Genomic DNA, 18,032 nt, shown 5'->3' with positions numbered 1-18,032 from the left:
GACTGCAAGTTGTAGGTTTCTTCACACTTTAATAGAAGAATCTCATAGTTTCATTGACCTGATCTCTATGTTTCTTCACTATCTAATAGAAGAATCTCATAGTTTCAGTGACTTGAATTCTATGCCTACTTGGGTATAGAACATCAAACAATAGAATATCAATAGCCACTTGAAAGTCCTTTGAATATTCTGTTCTCCTTGAAGCACTTGTAAAGTCTTCTAAGAGATATCTATTCTTTAAAGCCACTTCTAAAGTCCTTAAAGAATAAGTTCGGATTTTCTGAAGCACTTCGAAAAGCCTCCGGAATGTCCGTTTTATGTTTGTTGTTCGCCTCGAAAACTTTCGAGGTCTATTTTCTCCCACTTGTCATTTTGGAAACGAATCTCCAAAAGGACATTATTTCGAGCAAACAAACATTATGTTCTCAAAAATTTGTGGTAGAAACAATACCCTTGTGTCTCATTTGAATAAATCACAATGAAACATATATCTACACTTGGGCCTTAGTTTGTTGAATAACAAACACTAAGCTCCCACTGAGTTTAGGAACTCTTTAGATATATTATGAAAAGATATTCTGAAATTACTTTTCAATAGCTTTGACGAATTTGGTTTAGTTTGGTGGTAGTTGAGCATTTTGTTTTAGAAATTATAGGAAAAGTCTTTATGATTCATCATTGATCGAATCAAGTACTAATTGACTTCGATCATTCCAACGTAGATATGCCATATCTTATGGAGCTAGATTGTGAAATTACAACACACAATCATTGATGATCATATTTGGTCTCAAGTAATCATCAACATGATCTAACCCAGATCTTTATGATTTCTTGCCAAGTGGATTTTATACTTCTGAATCTTTGAACTAGCCAAACAGATTCAACTTATATCACATTTGAGTAAATAAACCTATATTCACTCAAATCCATGTGAAATAATAAAGTCATAAAATCTTTCTTTAGCTTTGAACTCTATTGTCTAGGCGTTCTAACAATAGTTCATATCTTTTGTTACTTCCAACAAGTAAGACTAGTTGTCTTAAATTGATCTAGAAATCAATGAACTTTCAAAAGTCCATAAAAATAGAGCTTTTGAATGTGAACTTGTTGATATGGTCTAAGCAACAATGCCAAAGATTAGTGGAACTCAAATCAAGAAGTTGATTTGAACCTAGTAAAGTTCTTTAAAGAGTTGTTTGTTTTAATCAAGCATATTGACTCAACCTGTAATTGACCATTTCATTCAAATAAACAAACAAACATTGCTTTTGTTTTTCTTGAATGTGAGTCTTTCTGTGTTTGAAGCAGAAATTTAGGTATGCTGATTATGGAACAAAATAGCCATTTAGTTCCAGCCTTTGAAAGGACTTAAAACAAACTAGATGACCCTACAACTAATGTAGCATTGCCATGCTTCATTTCTCACTTGTAGGTCATTAGTGTATCCTAGCTTCCATTGTTTGAGTTTTTACCGAAGTAAGAACCTCAAGCGGTATATGATACCAAGGAAGTTTGATTGCTAGGTCACTTCTCTTTAAACATAAATTTATAGGTAGAAACGGAATCGTAAATTCCTTTCATTTGTTCCTTGTTTCCTATTTCTTGTACCCTTTCTTATAGTCTTAAGAATTGAATTCTTTAGTGTTGACTTTTATACTTGTTAGACATGTCCAATGTCACCCCAACAAGGTTCTTAACATTTAATTTATGTTGAATATTAAGTTTCAACTAGATGATCTTACCAGAAGCTTCTAAAGTTCTCTAAGCATCGATCTATTCGAATGTCTAGGGACTAGACACATTCGAGAATTAAATGGACAAAGATATTAGGTTGTTAACCATTGGTAAAGCTGAGCGTTTAAGCTCAATGCTTTATGATCTCAAAACTACAGTGTATTTTGAATTCACAAGCACCAATTGGTTTGCCATTCGAATTTGATATTCGAAAACAACCATAAAAGTCGATATAAGAAACGTACATTTTAAATTGCTCACTTTCTCTCTTTTCCGTGAATCGTTCTTGGATTCACTACCAATCGAGGAAATTTACTGTTACCTTTCTAAAAGGATTTATTGCAGTGCAAGATATTTAATTATAAACAATAATTTAAACATACATTGAAGCATGCAAAGTCTAAACATTTATCATGAATAATAACTTGAAATTAAAGCAACCATGCAATTCAAACAAGTTATTAGCATTTTATTCGATTTTATTGTTCCGGTAGGTGTGAATAAAATGATTCCAAGATCCTAAAATCATTGAAGAACTAAGCACAGTTTGTCGACTTAATCCTAGAACATCTTAGGTAAGCAAAAGCCTTTTGCTAATAGTCTAGAAACTATTCTTGGTTGATAGGTACGTCTAAGAACTTATTAGGTAAACCTATCGAATTTGCCACGACATAAAAGGACTCCTTACTTATATCGTTGAGTTTCACCAAAACTAACATGTACTCACAATTATTTGTGTACCTTGCCCCTTTAGGACCAATAAGTAACACCTCGCTGAGCGAAAACTATTACTAGATTGATGTAAAGGATATCCAAGCAAGTGTATATTTTGGCATGGCACCTTTTAACTCAATTTTTAAGTTTGGAACTTAAGGCTCTTACTATGTTGGTTAGATTTTAAGTGAACTAAAATCCTTAATCATGCAACATAATCAAGCTTTTGATCTCATGCATTTTAAGACATATTTAAAACAATAAATAACTTAAAACATGCATAAGATATTTGTGATCTAGTATGGCCCGACTTCATCTTGAAGCTTTGACTTCAAAGTCCGTCTTGAAAATCTCCGTGGGAGGCACCATTTTCTTCAAATAGGATAAGCTATAACTAATTACAACTATTTGATGGTTCGCAAACCATATTTGAATTGAAAAATAACTTTGGTACTTTAGACCAATTACATTCAAATTAATGGTACGCAGACCATATTTTCTATCCTATTTGGGCCATACTAGTCACTTCATAACCTGCAAAACAGTACATATACAATATATACCATTCACCCATTCATTATCATGAATGGCCCACATTGCTGGTTAGTAAAACACATTATGCATCACGTAAACATTTGCAGCAATTAATCAAGGGCACCAATAATCTACCAATTATTCAGTCCTTATTAATTCTAATCAAGTTGTTTTAACCTTAAGGATTTGTAGACCTAATCAAGAGTTTATGACTAAAAAGCGCTCCCACTTAAACCAATAAATTCATATGCTTTACCAATTTTAAACATAAAAATGTATTTCTAGTCTAACCGGAAACATACAAATTTAATTAAAATTTAAAGCTCATATCAATTTATAATTGAATCCAAAAATTTAATTTAATTTCAGTCGTATTTAAATTAATTCATGATTTTAATTTTAGTAAAATAATTAGAATAAATAACATTTATTATAATTATAATATTCAAAATTAAAATCCAAGAAAATAATTCAAATTATTAATTTTAAAATTAATTAAAATTACGTGAACTGAAATTTTCAAATTAAACATTCAAAACGATCTAATCGTAACGCAAACACCCTACGCGTTGCACGCCCATGGACCGTACGCACACAGCCATTGCTGGCCATGTGCGCGCAGCCCATGCGCTCGTCGCATAGCTGCTGCTTCCCTATCGCAAGCCTCCGCACGCATTGGTGCTCGCTGCGCGCGCCAGCGCTCATCGCACGCGAGCTATCGCTCGCTGTGCGCGCGCGCGACATCGCTCGCTGGGCGCGCGACATCGCTCGCTGGGCGCGCGAGCCATCGCTCGCTGGGCGCGCGACATCGCTCGCTGGGCGGGCGACATCGCGCGCTGTGCGCGCGAGTAATGCTGGGCGCAGCGCTCGTGGCACGCGAGCTTGCGCTCGCTGCGCGCTCGCTGCGCGCTCTTGTGCGAGGCAGCGCGCGTTGTGGCGCAGCTCGCTTGCTGCCCACACGCGACTGCCTTGGCTCGCCTTTCGCCCATGCCCATTCGTTCATTGCTCGTGGCACACGACACAAGGCAGGGCTGCTGCCTTGTGCTCGTGCACTACGCCCTTGCTCATTGCATTCGTGCCGCACGGGCGACGAGCTCCCTTGCTCGTCGTCGCATGCCCGCATTATACAACACCCCTTAAGGGTAACACGAAGCGTCCATTGCTTCGTGCGTGCAAGTTTTATGAACGAATCGCATAAAATTTAAAATTTATATTTAAAATTAATGACAAATTAATAAATAATATTAATTTCATAATTTTAGGGCGAAAAAATCGAAAATTTATTATCCAATTGATTTCCGATTGTTATGGATTCAAGTCTAGGTCATAAAAATTTAAAATTTATCGTAAATTTACAATTTTTATGGTGGTTTTTAATCATAGGTTTCTAATTAAATTACAATTAATTATGAAAATCAAATTAATTCTAAATTATTCTAATTTTCAACAAATTAATCATAATTACAAATTAGATTGCATAATTAACAAGACTAGGCATTCAAACTTGTTAAACATATGCAGTAGGTCAATCAAAAATTCAAGATTTATCAACAAGAATCGCAAATATTTAATTTAACATCTTAAATTTACGAAATTTTGCATTCGAAAAACTAAAACCTTCGAAAAGTCATAGTTAGGCTTCGAATTTGAGAATTCTGGGTTCGGCAGAAAAATACTATTTTTGTCAAAATTTTTAGAATGCCTTTTACATGCGGAATTGACACAAAAATCACTCAATTCGGATGAGTAACGAAGAAACTGCCGAAAAACTGCGTACGTATAATTAAATAAACGCAATTTGCAATTAATTAACAATTACGAAAATTAATCACCCCTTTTAATTCTTGCAAATTTGTAATATTTAACCATGTTCATGCAATTTAGATTATGAAAATAATAAGGGGCTCGTGATACCACTGTTAGGTTATGATTCATATGACAGTTCATAAATCATGCGGAAAAACCATAAAGCCAGGAAACATATTATTTACACATAATCATTTAGCATAGTTTAGATGCATACTCTTTGTTGCGTGCCTTCCCTAGCTGCGCCCGAACCGAACAAGAACAAGTCTTTAGGACTCCAAGTGTCGTCCCTCCGTAGATAGTCCACAGCACGTCCGGATCCGCCTTAAGATTGACCAACTAGAATCGCCCTTAAGGTTCTAATATTTTCGGTTAGGTAGGCAAGAATATTGGCTGATTTTTCTGCTTAAAAATCTTAGTTTTGAATACTTAAAACTTGTGTATAAATAATGACCCCTAGGCCTTTATTTATAGAGTTATGGAAAAGGAATCGTAATCCTAGTAGGATACGAATTAATTGAAATTAGAATCCTACATGAATTCTATTTAATTAATTTATCCAATTAGGAATAGGAATTTAATCATACACTAACTCTTGTAGATTTAGGAATCACGCATGAGCACAAACTCACACACACACGGCAGCCACAAGGGCTGCCCATGCGCGTGCGAGCAGCAGCCCACGCAGCGCGGCCCACGCATCCGTGGCCTTGGCGCGCGCTGGGCCTGCCTTGCGGTAGGCCTGGGCGCTGCCTTGGCTGGGCTTGTGGCGCGCGTGCTTGCTGGGCGATGGCCCGGCTTCGTGCTGGGCCTTCGTCCGGCAGGCCTCGTCCGATGCTAATTCGTACGATACGCTTCCGATTAAATTTCCAGTTCCGGAATTTATTTCCGATACGAACAATATTTAATATTTCCGATTCCGGAATTAATTTCCGTTTCGAACAAATATTTAATATTTCCGTTTCCGGAATTATTTTCCGATTCCGGTAATATTTCCGATTCTGACAATATTTCCGTTTCCGGCAATATTTCCGATTCTGGTAATATTTCCATTTCCAATAATATTTTCCGATACGTACCATGTTTCCGTTTCCGGCAACATCTACGACTTGGATAATATTCATATTTCCGATACGATCCATATTTCCGTTTCCGGCAACATCTACGACTTGGATAATATTCATATTTCCGATACGATCCATATTTCCGTTTCCGGCAATATCATCGTTTCCGGAGTATTCATTTCTTGCCTGTGACGATCTTAGCTCCCACTGAAACCAAGATCCGTCGGTTCCGAATATTCATAGATGGAGTATTTAATGCCATTAAATACTTGATCCGTTTACGTACTATTTGTGTGACCCTACGGGTTCAGTCAAGAGTAAGCTGTGGATTAATATCATTAATTCCACTTGAACTGAAGCGGCCTCTAGCTAGGCATTCAGCTCACTTGATCTCACTGAATTATTAACTTGTTAATTAATACTGAACCGCATTTATTAGACTTAACATAGAATGCATACTTGGACCAAGGGCATTATTTCCTTCATCTTTCCCCTCCCCTCAATTAAGTACGGAGTACCAATAATTAAGCATTTAAGCCAATGGAACACCCCAGACTCCATAGTAAAAAACCAGGAGCATCTCTCTCATGTAAACCACCCCATTTTCCCTCTCACTTTATCTAAAAATAAACCATCGTCAACCAAAGAAACACTCAAAAAGGTAATACTTTATTATTCAACTTCATATTAAGCTTATGTCTTTCATATTTTTTTCATTAATTAGAGTTTTGGATTCATGTTCTGGTTTAATTTTCATGGTTTTAGGTAAGTTAAATTGACGGAAGTCAGTATTTTTTACTTAATTTATTCATATTTTTACATGCATGTGTTTATTTATTTTAAATTGGTCTCAAATTTGGGTTTTTTTGTTAAAATTTATCTGACTGCAGCCTTGCAGGGATGTGAGTGAATTTGTCGATTGAATCCTCTAAAAATCAATTATTGAAGATGTTCATCGTGTTGGTGTCTGATTCGTTTGAATCGAGGTTTTCGATTTATCCGCACAGAATCAGGTTTATTTTTCACTCCTATTTGCTTAATTTCTTCGAATGATCTCTAATATTAGAATTTGGGTTTAAATTTTTCTTTTATGTTTATCTTTTTTTATATATAAATATAAAAATGCATGATTATATTTGTTGCCTGGTTTTTCGGATTTAGATTTTTCTTGAGTAGTTGATTCCCCCCTTTTTTGAGCATTGATTGTTTAATTATTATTTTTTTTAATTAAATGCATGATTTTATAGTTTTGCTTCACACCATCTTACATGATCAACACACCTCACGTCCTCTCCTCATAACAAGCTCCACAACTACTCCCTTTGTTGAACAATATTGTGCTTAATCCTATTCCATAATTTTCATATGTTGTCTTGTGAAGGTCGCTATACCCACATGCCCTTTCTATTTAAAGACAAAATTGAAATTAATGTTACTACACTTATTTACACCTTTGTTTGGGGTTAAGTTGTCAATATACTCCTCATTTTGCAAAAATGTTTTGGAGAGTTAGTTGAAAATCAAAGCTCTGAAATATAGGAATAAGAGACCTGAGGGTAGGATTCAACTATTCAAGCTAGGGATTTAGAGGGGAATTTTGAAGAGTAACAATAAAAATACATCAGGGAAGCTAGTTCTAATAAAATATTGAAATCAGAAGATCAGAACTGACATTTGGTACAGATCTGGAAAGGCGCAATATCGTCTTAAGACTTACTTTGCTGTACAGATAAGGAGTATTCGAACTATTCAGAATTGGATCAATAGTTAAGAACGATCCTTCCGTGTAATTTTATGTTTTGGGTAGAAGGTAACTGGATTTATTGGCCTCGCTCCATGAATTAGTTTTTTATGTGCTTTTAGGCTTTAAGCATTTGACCTGAATTATGTGACATTTTGGGATGTTTTTTGGGGTTAGAGTTTTGAATAAGGAGATGTTTATGTTTACCTTCAAAAAATGAACATGAATAGTGTACATGTTATTCGATTTCTGTGTTCCAGTGTTCACACTATGTTTCTTTATTCTATTCGCTTACAATTCATGGTAAACAATTGTTATAGTGCATTTGCATGTGGGTTGAATATTTGGTCGTATAGGGAGTGGAGGAAGGGACTTAGAACCATGTATTTCACTCTTATCTTCCTCTTGAAATCACCATAATGGTTTCAGAACCTTGATCATGCTTCGTCTACATTTCAGTAGTAGTATAACTTGATTTTTCTTGTGAACTTGTGGTATCTACATTTCAGTAGTAGCTAGGCGAATGTCTTAACTCTTAAAAATTCTCTTTTTGATCCAAATGCCTTCATTCATTCGAAATGTCATAGAATGGCCTAAAAGTTTGATCTTTTTAGAATTAGATTAGTCACTTTGAAATAACTTTATGGTATAATTTGAGATTATACTCCATGTTAAACTAGCTCAAATCTAAGAAATTGTAATGTGTTTTTTTAATTTCATATCGCTACATTTTATCTGTACTTATACTTCTCATTTATTTATTGATTTATTTGTGTTCTGTTTACTAGGAGCTAAAGCACTTAACAATATATCCGAAGGAACTTAAGAAGGCACCGGCTGATAGAGGAGTTGTTTAAGAGTGTTTATGCTAATTATTTTGCCTTTATACACTCAGTGGAATATTCATTTAGGTCCTTAAAAAAAATGAGACATAGGACATTCTGCTCGAGTCGATTTATGCAATGCAAGATCTGCAACCGACAATGACAAAAGAAATGATCAATTTTTGGTGTACTTTTGTATAGCTCTACTAAATCTTTATACCTATTAGTATTTGAGGGATCAAGCTAAAGTAGTTAGCAATTTAGCAGCGTTACAAACTATCCTCTAAATCTTTTTTGTACATATAAATTAGTTCCTAGAATTCAAATGAATGCAGACCACGTGCAACGCACGTATATTTTCACTAGTAATTTAAAACGCACGGATGTATTTGGTGCGTTTCGTGAAACCTCAAGGCATTTCAAGAAAAAACCGTAAAAAAAAAAAAAAAGTGTGAAAAGGGATCATAAGTCATAACTTCAAAAGAGGGGCCACCACACTACCGCAGTGCAGAATATAAGATCGGCCCATAAAAAAAGATGACGCAACAACAGTAAAACACTGCAACACAAGCCTTTGCTTCCTTCGCACACTATACACAGTGGGGGATCATGGTGGAGCTTGCTACCCAATCAGATTCTCTCTCTTTACATTTCTAATGGTCTCATTTTAATATTCTCATTTTTTTTCAACCCCCGTCAATTTCTTTTCAATTCCCCCATTTTCTAGGGTTTTGGACTTTTTTTTCTTCAACGAATCAAACCCTAGAATTCTCTGCTCTTTGTCCAATTTCTGGAAAATCACCCCGTCGATTTTTTCCGGGAAGAGTGACGTTTCTGACAACAATGTGGGTTATCAGCTCTGTTTTCGGTTGAATTTCGGAAATCAGGTATGAAACTGAGGAACTTTACCATGAATTTTTGTAGTAATTGAGTTTTTTTTCCTGGAAATTTTGAATTGTCCATGGATTGGAAGTGTTATCGTTTCTGCAAATTCTTAAAGTTAATGTCTAACTTTTTTTAAATCGAATTTTTCATAAAATTAATCAGATGTATTTAGTAAAAGTTGAATTTTAATCTCAAATTGAAATGTTTCAGTGATTGAATTTAATCCTTATCTCTAATTTTTCTTTCAGATTATTCATTTTTCTATCTTTCTTTTTCCATTTTTGTTTACTTGGTGGAAGAGGAAATAGTTAGCTAAGCTTTTGCTGTACCTCATTTTTTTTTTAATTTAATTCAACTTTTTTGGTGTCTCCTTTGGAAGATGAAAATAAAATTAAAGTAGTAATAAAAGAAAAATAGAGAAAAGGCGGCACTTGGAAGAATCTCCACTGATGAATAAGTATTGCTTTTCTACATTTATTTTCACACCGAACCAGTGGCTATTAATATGGTACTATATAAAAATATTACTGCTTTTTTTTTATTATTATTATTATATAACAAGGTACTGTCTTTCTTGCTCATTGATTTTCAGTGTTGTTGGGGTTTCTGTAAAAAAAAATTGAGAAAATAGAGGAGAGAGAAAACATGGGAACCTGTGAAGAAATCAGTTCATCTATTGAAACCCAGGATGAAATTAAGTTGGGGATTTCATCAAGTGGGACCCACTGTTGGGATGAACAACTTACGGAAGAGGAAGAAGCTCTTGCTCAACAGTTTGAGAGTGTAGTTTTGCAAGGCAATGGTGTTGATGTGAAGATTGAGGGTGGAGAAGAAGAAGAGGAGAAATTACATCTTTACCCTTTGAGGCCTTATGCTGTGGATTGCCCCTTTTATCTCAAGACGGGTACTTGCAAATTTGGACCAAACTGTAGATTTAATCACCCCCCTGAGAAGGGTTTTAAGGTATTTCGGATTTTGGATTTTTTTCCCCCGGGTTTTTGCTTATCAGGTTCTTTAGATGCTGATTTTTTCCTGTGTTTCTTAGATTGTTCTGGACCAGGAGGAAGGAATTGAGGTGAGCAATGGAGCATTTGTTGATCCTGGGAAGATTGATTGCAAGGTTGTTGCTTTTTATACATTTGTTTATGGATGCCTAGTGTAGTATTTTATTATCATGTGGGTTGTTTTATTCAATTAAAAAGATAATAATTTTGCTTTGACTTTGACCTTACTTACCATGTGTTCTTGATACCAGAAATATTCATGGTTTGTTTAAATATGCCTGTGTTTAGTCTTTGCAGATAATTATATGGCCTCTTATGATATGATAGTTGCATTATCAGATCAACTTCTGAGACTAAGTTAGCATTTTTCATACGATAACTTTTGGGCCCGCTATTTTTCTTAAAAATATCGATCCCAAGAAAATTGTGTAAAAGCGAACTTCTTTATGTGTCCGTTTTTGGGTAAGTAATAAGTTGAGATCTTATGTATTTATGTAATGTTTTACGCTATGCAAGTTGGGTTAAGTTATAATTTTGAGGAAAATGTTGTTGTTGTGTTGTTGTTTAGAGGGGATATTTCAAGACAGACTAATAAGAAGTTTTCAGAAATAGGCAATTATTTTAATTTAGCTCTTTGATGCTTGTTGGTTCAGTTCATTGATCGCTTGAGCTCTTGGTTGTGGTCTGCGCTCAATGAAATTGGTTTTATTTTTTCACTATAAAGACATTTTGTTCTCTATGCTAGTTTATATGTTTGATATAAGCCCTCAAAATTGCACCTCCAAGAGATATGCTTTATTTCTCCTGCATTCTTCATTTATCCTCTCTATACTTGGTCTATACCTATTTGACAAGGCTTGTATGTACTGGGTGTATACCTACTTTGTTGTGAACAACCAAGTATCAAAATCTCAAGTTTGTTGGGAAAAAGAAGTATTCTGATGGGGATTGCTGGCTTTTATACTTAGTTTGAGTATTATCTTTACCGTGCGAAGAAGCATGCTCAATGGAGAAAATGTGTAAAAGTATGTATCATTGAGGATTATGATGGTGCATATAAAATTTGTGTGGAACTGCAGATGACTGACTGTTTGGGTGTGCGAACAAAAAAGTATCAGCAACCTTGATAAATGTAATCAGGCGATAGTGTGTTGATGTGTAACATACTTCATGTGGACCAGATATTGTTTTAAATTATGAATTATATTTTTCCTAATCAGTACCTGCATGTTCCTTTTGTGGATGAGGAAACTGGTTTATCCTTTACTGCAGAAATACACAAACCTATAACAACTGTCATCCTAGATTTTATTTTCCTATGTCCAATTTTTCCAAAATGATATAGCATTATTTAAGTCTGCATAAGCAAATCTTGTGTTATGCTTGTTTCCTTAACTACCTCATCGTGTTGAAGGTTCTTTGCATTGCAGTATACAAAGTATTAAACACCCACACACATCACGTGGTCACCCTTCCTTGGGAAAGTGAGACGACTGTTGTTTCATACTTTCATCTAATGCAAGCTAATTCCTACGTGAATGTTACGATGTCAGCCTTGATTTTCTCTGTCGGGGTTCAGATTTCCCTAATCATATCGCATTAAGTAATGATGATTCGAGCAATTTATGTCATAAATTTATGTTTTTCTACATTTGAAATGATTTGGTGTCTTTCACTTACTGTTCTTCAGTATTTGTTTCACTGACATTTATTGTTGTGGTTTTGTTCTTTTAGTATTTCCGGACACCAGGAGGATGCAAATATGGAGATGGATGCAGATATAATCACTCTGCACAGAAAGTTGAGAGAGAAGGTCCAGAGCTTAACTTTCTAGGTTTACCAGTAAGACCGGTAAGACTATATCATTGTTTTTTTGATCTTACTTCGCTTCTTTTGTGTATCAATGTATATTTCTCTCTGACTTTTAATCAGATTGCACATGAACTGGGAAATTAATGGCTTTTTTCTCGTCTTATTTACCTTAGTCGGAGCAAGAGTGCACCTTTTACTTGCGTACCGGCTCCTGTGGCTATGGAATTAATTGCAGGTTCCACCATCCTGATCCTACTGCTATGAAAGAACCTGAATCCAAAAACTCATTAGCTAATGGTGTGTATGCAAGAGGTGGCAACAATTTTCCTGGAATGTTTGTTGGTGAGCCATTGCAGTCCTCTGGAGTATCACGGGGTATTCCAGACTTGGCAAATGGCCTAAGTTCGATGAATGGTTTACCTTATGCTGGGATCAACACTTATCACCAATCAATGCCCCAAAATGCTGGTTGGAACCAAGATCAGGTACATTCATCTTGACCTTTCTCATGTATGTTTGGCATGTGAGTTGTAGTAAGAAAAAAAAATCCTCCTTCTACTTCTCTCTGAAAGTGTGGTGATATCTTTATTCTGTATATTTTTACATTCCGTGGTAAGTAATCCAGCAATTTTGTATACAAAACAGTCGTGCAAACTGCTGAGAGTTCATACATTGGATTTTCTTAACTACAGTTTTCCTCTCACCTGTTGTCAAGCCCCCATTCTTGTGTAGAGAAGAGGATACATGGATGGATAGTTCACAATATCTTTATAATCAGAATTTCAATAGATAGTGCTTAGAGCCTTAGGGATTTAGAGCCTACTTGTTTATGTCCTATTCTAATGGGTTCAACGGATCTTTGATTTGATAACGTTATGGACTAAATGTAATGTGAGACATTAAATTTCTTGCTTATTTATTTTGAAATAAATGCTCTGAGCCTATGTGCATTTCTAACGGAGTAACATACACAATTCCTTGACTTTAGGAGTATTGTGGACTTGATTAAAGTGGTTAAAATAATTCTGTTCCTTCTCTTACTAATTCTGAAATATTAGGCATTTTGGAATGTATTGGGTTAAGGGAAGTCGGAAAATCTTCTCTATTATAGCAGGGGGTGAGCTGCATACATGATACATTGATCCCCCTTACACCGTTTAAAGTGGGAGCCTTGATAGAGGCGTTCGCGGTGATGTTGATATTGAAGACTTTGAAGTTGACTTTGGCTTAAACTAAGTTTGAATAGATTCATATAACTTTTTGTTCTTATGGTCACCTCATTGTTCACCTAATTCCTACAGGAAAGTAGACTCAAGTGTCAAGATTTTTTGCTTTCCTTTTGGTTTTTACTCAACCACAGACGCATCAGTTTACTGTGCAGTTCTCTAATTTGTTGTAAAAATGGTTATTGTGTGTTGATTTTTTTTTATTCAACACCCGTCAAAAAGAAAGTAATTTTTTCAGAACTTTTGCAAGCATTAGCTTGCTTCACTTCACCTGAACTTGCTGTGAATTTATACACCCTTATTTAAAAAAGAATCATTGTCTCTTCATTGGACTGATTGGTCCATGTATGAATTGAGCTTAGGAGCATGTGTCTTAAGTTCAGACTCTGAACTTAACTGGCTTTGACCCGTTGTGCCCTTGTATGCATTAATTTGCGTTAGTCTAAACCTACCTGAACTTGTTGGCCTTTATCTGAACATATGTTTCTGAAACTAATTTTTGCAATGTGAAGAAAAGAAAGCATCACTGCCCTAGTGTCCTACGATTTTATGGAACTTCTGTGAAAGAGGAAGATTCTTCTTTTTTTTCCTAACATTTGTGTTTTTCTTCAAAGATATTCGTAATTATGGGCCCCAGCACATCCTGCCAATCTCAGAGTCAGATTGCGTGGAACGAAGGCTCCCTTATCCCAAAACCTTGATTGGCTAAGGCCTATCAGTTATCACCCCCACATGCCACAACCGCAAAGTAATGTGAAGTGTGGGTTTTTAACTCCCGAGCCCCATCCCTCTGGAATATGGTTGCTTTTCTGTAGTACCGTGTATATACGTCTTTGTGTTTTTTCCCCAGGTTCATGTGTGTGTGTGTCTTTTATGATACTCAGTTTCCTGTAGAACATCATTTACCTTGTAGGCGCAAGAGCTTCAAATATTGAGCTTTTGGTGGAATTTCTGGGAATCTCTTTATAAACACCAGATTACTGTATTTCCTCTGTCTTTTTTGGTGTTTTTGAAGCTGAAACTCTTCATAATTTTGGCTTGCATCTTGTTTTAATGCATTTACTTTTTATCCTGTCTAAGGAGTGACAAATGTTTTAATTAGGAAAATTAGCGTTTCATTATTTTCTTTGAACTTTTATTTTTGCTCAGGTCAACCTTTCTATGTCAGCAAAAAAGACACCTCTTCCACATCAAATTGTAAACTTTTCAAAGAAAACTGATCCTACAACACATTATGAACAAGTAATGCAGTCGGAAGAGTTTCCTGTACGACCTGGGCAACCTGATTGTGATTATTTCATGAAAACTGGAGACTGCAAATACAGATCTGCTTGCAGGTATAACCATCCAGTAAGTCGAGACTCTAAGCTGCGTCTGCCGCTGCTTTCCTCCAAACGCCCCTATTCCAAATCTGTATGTCTACTATACTGATTCTTTCTGCATTGCTTGAACTTACTACTGTGACTCCCATTGCTTTTATTTTTTACCATTATGCTTTGCTTAAAATAAAATGATTTTACTTGGTTTCCATAGAAAAATCCCGAGCTTCCTGATTCATTTGCCGGCAATCCAAGGAAAAGTGGAGCATCGTCTCATCAACAGCAGCAACTGCAGAATGAACAGTACCCAGAACGGCCTGGACAACCAGAGTGCGAATTCTTCATGAAAACTGGCAATTGTAAATTTAAATCTGCATGTAGATACCACCATCCGAGGGACCGAATTTCTACATCTTCACCAAGTTCTCTCAATGAATCGGGACTTCCTCTAAGACCTGTATGTTCCCTTTTTTAAACAATTTTATAATTCCTAAATACTTGCAACAAGTTGATTAACACTATTGCCAATGCACATGTTTGAACACAAATGACTAATCCAACAGCGTATTACAAAATAACATTTGAATTTTATATGTTAGTAAGAAATGAGGTCAAACTTAATGTATAATGTGCAAACGTCAAATTGTTGCAAATATTTATAAACGGGGGAGTAAAAATCTCGCTAAGTGGGGCCGTATGTGACAGTTTCTTATGTTGTAATGGGACTCAAGTATTATTGTGCGCAGAGAGATCTTTTCCAAAAGAGTCACTTCCATCATATTGTGATGAAATAAATGTCCTTGTTTTGTTTATGTTTTCTACTAAATGTGATAAAACTGATTATTGTTCCAACTGTTGCATTGACCAGGGTAGCAAAATCTGCCGGAACTATGAGCTACAAGGTACATGCAAATATGGTCGAAATTGTCTGTTTCATCATCCTGATATCAGCTCATCAAAAAGTTCAGTTGTTCCACCTGCTCCTGTTGCTGATCAAGATCACAGTTCATCTAATGTTGTAGTCGCCACGGATTTGGAATTTTCTGCTGGCAATGTGGACTCAGATTGGGGTGATGGCTGGGCAATGTAACTTGTTCCTATGAGCGAATTTGGTTTTTTGGCAACATTGCTGGCATCATTGTCAAGAAAAAGGAATGCCGTCTTCAGTTTTTGCAAGTTGCAACTTTTGGTGGTTGTCAACTCGAGGAATTTGATAACTTTTGGTGGTTGCTAAATGCATACCCCTTATCTTTCACAAAACAATTTATTTATCAATACTAATCCTATCTATACATAAACTGTTGATCCATGTTATTTGCCTGTGGAATTTGCTGAAACAGAGAATAGAAGTGAAAATTACTTCTGATTACTCTTTTCAACTTCATCTTTTGAGTTTTGTCATCCATCACTGTTTTGTAGTGGTGCATATTTGATGGATTATTGATAGTGGTAAGTTGTGAGAAATGCAATAGGTAGAATAGAAAGGAATTTGCTTGACTTAACGATCTTCATTTGTATGTAGATTTGATAGGTAGAACCGTAGAATGGATTCTCCAATGAGTCATTCTTCGGTCCGAAAATCCTCGTTTTTTCAGCATGAAATATAACAAGGCCTTGTTCAGTTAGCAGATGAACAATACAAATGAAAGTTAATTGTTATGCCCATATATCAGAGATAAAATATGCGTAAAAAACACGCAAAATGGCTTATCCTTGATAGCAAAAGCTTCATTACTTGATAACATTTGTGGTTGTATAACTTCTTCAATCTTAGAATAACAAGTAAAAATCTCACATTAACATCCAACTTTTGTTACAAAACAATGTGGAAGCAAAAACAATACTCCAACGTCTATTTACCAAATAAACAACTTAACCATTTCTTCTTCGTCTGCAAAAAATAAAAAAACAACATAATCAATAATAATTTCGAGCACCATTAATTCGAAATAAAAATTGATACTAATAATATTTTCGAGCCTCACCGAATTATGTTGTTGATCATTCTGTTTATGGTGTTGCCGTTGGTTGCCTTGGTTGTTCTGATTAGGTCTCTGGTTACCGCCGGCCGAGTTGCCACTGTTAGACCTATCATTTTTCTTTTGATCTCTGGCTGTGTTGAAGATTACTGTGAAACCTTCAGCTGATTGGGGGTTATTCACATCCCATTCTCCAAATTTTGGCAAGGATCGATTACCTGCATTATTGCTTGCTTTCTACACCAAGATTTTTAAAAATTTCAACAAATTAGTGGTTAGTAATCATTTTATGAGTTTAGTAAACACAAAAACATTCCATTCTGCCTTTTTTGGCTGCGAAATAAGATATAAAGGCAATACAAGTTACGAATGGAGATGAAGGATTCAAACCTGCAACCTATCTTTACATACACCATCTATTTTAAGTTTTTAACCACTAGAACAAAACCTCAGTATTACCATAGTATTGATAGTCATGCTTCACCTTTAAAATTTGTGTGACTTTTTATGCATCTCTAAATATACCTAAATAAAAAGGTACTCAACTACTCATCTATATATTGAGTAACGCACCTAAATACATAATGCCTATATTTTAGATGGTGCCCTAGTCTGCGTACGTATGATCACATTCGATATTATCACATACACCTTGTACAGTCACACCATTAACATGAGCACATATGAGATTATTAAATAATTACCTTGAATTAAAAAGTGACTTTGAATCTCATAAATCCTTACTCCGTAAAAGAAAAGCATGAAGATTAAAAGTTTTCCGCATAGGAAGATTCTAAGTTATGTACAAACGCAAATTAAATTTTCTTAAACAAGTACGTACGTATAATGTATACATAAAATAATACGGAGTACCAATGAACGGGATCTTACCGGCGGCATGATCGAATTTTGGGATGATCGTAGAAGCTCTCAAAATTATAGAAAACAAATCAAAGAAAGAAGTTATATTTAGAGTTGGAGAGGAGGAAATATGTGAAAGAATAACAAGAAGATCGATGTATGAAGAAGGGGAGATACACCAAGAGATGTGGAATGCACGTTGTAATTTGCATAGGCGGCAAAACCAAAATATTAATATTTTTTTACAAAAAATGTTGACAAATTCTTCTAATTAAGTAAATTAGAAATGTCAAAGAGTATTACATATATAAAGGAATAACATCCCTTCTCCAACTAAGAAGACAGCTTTGGCTAAATAAAATAAGAACAAAAGTTTGTGTAATTGCTATTTATGGTGAAGTATTTTTTTAGTTGATCAAGTTCTAGAATCAAAGAGGATAAGAGAGTGCAGATTAAACCGAGTAATAACCGTGTTATACTGTTATAGCATGCATAACGGTTATATTCCTACGAGGTTGGAGAGACA

The 18,032-nt window shown here is 35.3% G+C and overlaps 2 protein-coding genes across 2 annotated transcripts; one reads left to right on the top strand and one right to left on the bottom strand.

The window, feature by feature from the left end:
• The first annotated feature begins 8,958 nt into the window (after positions 1-8,958).
• On the top strand, positions 8,959-16,050 carry LOC110798257 (zinc finger CCCH domain-containing protein 67). Its single transcript, XM_022003431.2, has 8 exons — positions 8,959-9,307; positions 9,898-10,268; positions 10,351-10,425; positions 12,044-12,160; positions 12,295-12,606; positions 14,497-14,760; positions 14,881-15,123; positions 15,535-16,050. Exons 2-8 carry the CDS (start codon positions 9,951-9,953, stop codon positions 15,754-15,756), a joined length of 1,551 nt encoding a protein of 516 aa, XP_021859123.1. The 5' UTR covers positions 8,959-9,307; positions 9,898-9,950; the 3' UTR covers positions 15,757-16,050.
• Positions 16,051-16,315: 265 nt separating this feature from the next.
• Positions 16,316-17,817, bottom strand: LOC110798260 (protein NOI4). The gene is made up of 3 exons (XM_022003434.2): positions 17,537-17,817; positions 16,652-16,882; positions 16,316-16,557 (listed from the first exon to the last, which is right to left on the bottom strand). Exons 1-3 carry the CDS (start codon positions 17,543-17,545, stop codon positions 16,519-16,521), a joined length of 279 nt encoding a protein of 92 aa, XP_021859126.1. The 5' UTR covers positions 17,546-17,817; the 3' UTR covers positions 16,316-16,518.
• Between the last annotated feature and the right edge of the window lie 215 nt (positions 17,818-18,032).

The sequence above is a fragment of the Spinacia oleracea genome, chromosome 4 (assembly GCF_020520425.1).
Source record: "Spinacia oleracea cultivar Varoflay chromosome 4, BTI_SOV_V1, whole genome shotgun sequence".
Classification (NCBI taxonomy): Eukaryota; Viridiplantae; Streptophyta; class Magnoliopsida; order Caryophyllales; family Amaranthaceae; genus Spinacia; species Spinacia oleracea.
Note: the sequence above shows the minus strand (reverse complement) of the source record. Positions and strands in the feature narration are given on the sequence as shown.

Bases quoted from the DNA above. Each gene is read 5' to 3' on its own strand.
- LOC110798257 (XM_022003431.2), top strand. From the start codon at position 9,951: ATGGGAACCTGTGAAGAAATCAGTTCATCTATTGAAACCCAGGATGAA. The intron at 12,161-12,294 runs GTAAGACTATAT...TATTTACCTTAG, and splicing joins TAGGTTTACCAGTAAGACCG to TCGGAGCAAGAGTGCACCTT. The intron at 14,761-14,880 runs GTATGTCTACTA...TGGTTTCCATAG, and splicing joins AACGCCCCTATTCCAAATCT to AAAAATCCCGAGCTTCCTGA.
- LOC110798260 (XM_022003434.2), bottom strand. The intron at 16,558-16,651 runs GTGAGGCTCGAA...TATTTTTTGCAG, and splicing joins ATGATCAACAACATAATTCG to ACGAAGAAGAAATGGTTAAG.